This window comes from Calidris pugnax, unplaced genomic scaffold, assembly GCF_001431845.1.
Source record: "Calidris pugnax isolate Ruff unplaced genomic scaffold, ASM143184v1 scaffold9, whole genome shotgun sequence".
Classification (NCBI taxonomy): Eukaryota; Metazoa; Chordata; class Aves; order Charadriiformes; family Scolopacidae; genus Calidris; species Calidris pugnax.
Window position 1 is genome coordinate 6,504,252 of NW_015090778.1, and position 4,503 is coordinate 6,508,754.

General features: G+C 60.7%; 1 protein-coding gene across 1 annotated transcript; it reads left to right on the top strand.

The window, feature by feature from the left end:
* The first annotated feature begins 440 nt into the window (after window positions 1–440).
* On the top strand, window positions 441–1,306 carry LOC106893176 (GTP-binding protein Rhes-like). The gene has a single exon (XM_014950928.1). It carries the CDS (start codon window positions 608–610, stop codon window positions 1,232–1,234), a length of 627 nt encoding a protein of 208 aa, XP_014806414.1. The 5' UTR covers window positions 441–607; the 3' UTR covers window positions 1,235–1,306.
* The last annotated feature ends 3,197 nt before the right edge of the window (window positions 1,307–4,503 follow it).

Here is a 4,503-nt window from a genome sequence, read left to right on the forward strand (position 1 = left end):
CCCCAGCCCCTCGGTGGCAGCAAGGTCTGTGCTGGGCACACACCGCTCCTCAGGGCTGCCCTGCCTGGTGCTGGGTCTCTGCTGCTGCTCTTCTCCAAAAACAAACCATTGCAGCGAACTCAGCCCCTCCACATGCAGAACCCTTCCCTTCCCTTCCCTTCCCTTCCCTTCCCTTCCCTTCCCTTAGCCCACAGCAACACATGAAGACTATGGCCATGGAACTGGAGGACCTGTGTGTCAGCTGCCCGGCTGGCCCTGGGGCTGGAGTGGCTTTCCAGGACTGAGCTCCGCGGATTGGCCCGGAGCACCCAGCTCTCCTCCCTCCCTCTCCTTCAGCACCCTCAACCCACAGAGATTGGACAGCGGGTGCCACATGGGCAGAGAGGAACCAGGATAAAAGATGAGCTGGACTTGGGGACTGAAGCGTCCGCGGCGGAACAGCCGGGAGAAGTTTGCAGGGAGGTGGCACCAAACTTCCCTGGCTGCACCAAGACAGTGCAGGGGAGGACGGACAGACAGACGGACAGACACCGGGGCTGCGGCTGCCCAGGGACACCCTTGAGTTGAGCACCAGCTGCGGAGCATCCCGTCCCCTCTGCACCCAGCCATGTCCCCGGTGGTGAAGGAGAAGAACCACGTGCGGTTGGTCTTCTTGGGTGCCGCCGGCGTGGGCAAGACAGCCCTCATCCGCCGCTTCCTGATGGACACCTTCGAGCCCAAGCACCGGCGCACGGTGGAGGAGCTCCACAGCAAGGAGTACGAGGTGAGCGGGGCCACCGTCAAGGTGGAAATCCTGGACACCAGCGGCAGCTACTCCTTCCCGGCCATGAGGAAGCTCTCCATCCAAAACAGCGATGCCTTCGCCCTGGTCTACGCCGTAGATGATGCCGAGTCCTTTGAGAGCGTCAAGAGCTTGCGGGAGGAGATCCTGGAGGTGAAGGAAGACAAGTTCCCTCCCATCGTGGTGGTCGGCAACAAGGCGGAGAGCGGGGGCGAGCGGCAAGTGGCGGCGGAGGACGCCCTGTCGCTGGTGGAGCTGGACTGGAACAGCCGCTTCGTGGAGACGTCGGCCAAGGACAACGAGAACGTCCTGGAGGTCTTCAGGGAGCTGCTGCAGCAAGCCAACCTGCCCAGCCGGCTCAGTCCCGCGCTCTGCAAGAGGAGGGAGACGTTGCCCAAGGAGCAGGCGCTGAGGCCACCCATGAACAAGACCAACAGCTGCTCGGTGTGCTGAGCCGGCCACCCCGGGGCCGGGAGGAAGGCGCCGGCAGCAGCGGCACTGGCTGGAGAAACTCAGGTGGGCTGGGTGGGGAGAGGCGCTGCCTCGGCCAAAACCATCCCCGCTGCCTCCCACCCCTTCCCTCCTCTTCCCCACCCAGCCCACCAGCGCCGGTGAGAGTTGGAGATGACAAGGAGGAGGGACTTGGAAGGGACGCTGGGCACCCAAAGGGTGTGGGGAGAGGGTGAGTGCCCGAAAAAGGCAGGAGGGGTACCTGGGGGACCACCGTCGGTCAGCTGGGACATCGTGTCTCTGCCATGGAGAGCTTGCAGGCAGGATACAGGCAGGATGCAGGCAGGATGAAGGCAGGATGAAGGCAGGATGCAGGCAGCTCCTCAGGTACTGGGAAAAGGGGACAAACAACAGGTCTTTGGCCGCACGTGTCAGAAGGCAGACGCGGGCGCCGGTGCAGCTGCATCACACCCCCCGGTGCCGCTCTCCCGGGTCTCCTTCAGGTCCTGTGTCACCTCACCCCACGCACCTGCACGTACCACCTCCTGGCACGGCCACGGTCACAGCAGATCCAGTGTCCCAAGTAGTTTTGGTGTTGTACCTCGGGTAGGCACGTAGAGCATGCGGTAGGGCAGTCTGTGCACCTCTTTGGTTTTCTTTTTTCTATTTTTGTGGGGTTTTTTAAGTGCTCCCAATAAACACCTTGTTGCAAAGTGGAACTGGAAAACGCCTGGGTTTCTTTCTCCTGTTACTTCACATGCTGCAGTGCCCAATATCAGTGTTTTATGCCCAGACCCCTTATCACTGCGTTTGTTTTCCCTCCTCCATCCTTATCTGGAGCATCCTGGCACTGGCAGAGCCTCCCCAGCTCTCCAGCCGCCCCGGCAGGGTCAGGACACTCCGTGTTAGGATTTTCCTGACAATTTAACCACTAAAGTTTCTATCAAGCATGAATAACTAAAAATAAAACAGCTCTTCTCACATCCAAGTACAGAAAAGAACACGAGTCATTAAAAGACAGCTGATCCACTGAAATAAACCCCATAAACACATTAAAAGGAGGTAATAAAAGGAGCAGGAGAAGGGCAGAGAAGGGCGGTATTTGCTGTGCTTGGGATGGACTGCACTGATTTACTCGCCCCTCGCACAGCCCAGCCCTGCTGTAACAAGCATTTAACCTGCTCAGCAGCCCCACCGACACAATAAATAAAGATATTAAAGCTGGGGGATTAAAGAGTCATCCACCCCGGTCCAGACCCCAGGGAGCTGAGCAGTTTGGGCTCCCCTGGCTTTCAGAAGCCCAGCCCTATGGTACGGTGTGCCCCTGCCCAGCCCAGATGGACAGGCTGAGGCAGAATGGCACCCAGTGACCCCCAGTCCCTTCCTCACCCAGCCAGGGGAGAAGATGCCAGCTGGGAGAGCTCAGCCTCCCCATGGGCATCCCTCATGGGGGTCCCCCACTGCCACAGCCCCCGTGGGCACCAGCGCAGTGACAGCCACCTCTGGGAAGGTGAAACCCTCCTCCTGGAGCCCGGGGCAGGAGGATGCTGGGGGGCAGGCAGTGGGGAGGGTGGGCAGGTGCCTGGGTGGGTCTGGTTGCCCTCACTCTCTGGCTCACAGCCACGTACCTCGTGCTGCCACTGCCAGGCTCTGTGAAGCCGTGTGGCTGCTCCTCACCCAATTCCTCAGGGAGACATGGAGCAGCTCAGGACAGAGCCCTTTCCTGGGGAAAACGGGGCTCCTGCCTGGAGGGAATGAAAATACCAAGAATGTTCACTTTAGGCAGCTGATCCAAGGTGGTGGCACCCGATGGGCATGATGGATGCAGCCACAGGTGATGCTGCACCTTGGCTGTACCCATCACCCTGGCCACCCCTCCGTGGACAGATGGGGACAGGGTTGTCCCTGGCAGCTGACCCAAGGTGGTGGCACCCGATGGGCATGATGGATGCAGCCACAGGTGATGCTGCACCTTGGCTGTACCCATCACCCTGGCCACCCCTCCGTGGACAGATGGGGACAGGGTTGTCCCTGGCAGCTGACCCAAGGTGGTGGCACCCGATGGGCATGATGGATGCAGCCACAGGTGATGCTGCACCTTGGCTGTACCCATCACCCTGGCCACCCCTCCGTGGACAGATGGGGACAGGGTTGTCCCTGGCAGCTGACCCAAGGTGGTGGCACCCGATGGGCATGATGGATGCAGCCACAGGTGATGCTGCACCTTGGCTGTACCCATCACCCTGGCCACCCCTCCGTGGACAGATGGGGACAGGGTTGTCCCTGGCAGCTGACCCAAGGTGGTGGCACCCGATGGGCATGATGGATGCAGCCACAGGTGATGCTGCACCTTGGCTGTACCCATCACCCTGGCCACCCCTCCGTGGACAGATGGGGACAGGGTTGTCCCTGGCAGCTGACCCAAGGTGGTGGCACCCGATGGGCATGATGGATGCAGCCACAGGTGATGCTGCACCTTGGCTGTACCCATCACCCTGGCCACCCCTCCGTGGACAGATGGGGACAGGGTTGTCCCTGGCAGCTGACCCAAGGTGGTGGCACCCGATGGGCATGATGGATGCAGCCACAGGTGATGCTGCACCTTGGCTGTACCCATCACCCTGGCCACCCCTCCGTGGACAGATGGGGACAGGGTTGTCCCTGGCAGCTGACCCAAGGTGGTGGCACCCGATGGGCATGATGGATGCAGCCACAGGTGATGCTGCACCTTGGCTGTACCCATCACCCTGGCCACCCCTCCGTGGACAGATGGGGACAGGGTTGTCCCTGGCAGCTGACCCAAGGTGGTGGCACCCGATGGGCATGATGGATGCAGCCACAGGTGATGCTGCACCCATCACCCCAGCCACCCCTCCATGGACAGATGGGGACAGGGCTGTCCCCGCCAGTGCTGCCAGCATCCACCCTGACCGGGGGGGCCTGGCTGTGGTGAGACACCCCCTGGATGACGCAGTGGGTCCTGGCTCCATGATCTGACCTTTCGCTAATTAGCCAGCCCTGCAGGAGTTTCCCAACTGGCAGAGGGGTTTTATTTTGTTCTAGGGCAAGGTTATGCCCGAATCAGGAGCACCAGGCTCCTTGCTTTACAGTACTATGCTAAAGGCAGAAGAAAACCTCTTTGCAGTATAAAATTAGGAATCTGGGATGAGCAAGGCTGCCTGCCAGCCCCTTCCTGGGCAGCATGACCCATGGAAACAGCCCCTTATGTCTGGGGTGCCCCAACAGCCTCCCCAGGCTCAGGCTGGTGGAGC

What these genes read in the sequence shown, in the direction of transcription:
- LOC106893176 (XM_014950928.1), top strand. Translation starts at nt 608, where the DNA reads ATGTCCCCGGTGGTGAAGGAGAAGAACCACGTGCGGTTGGTCTTCTTG.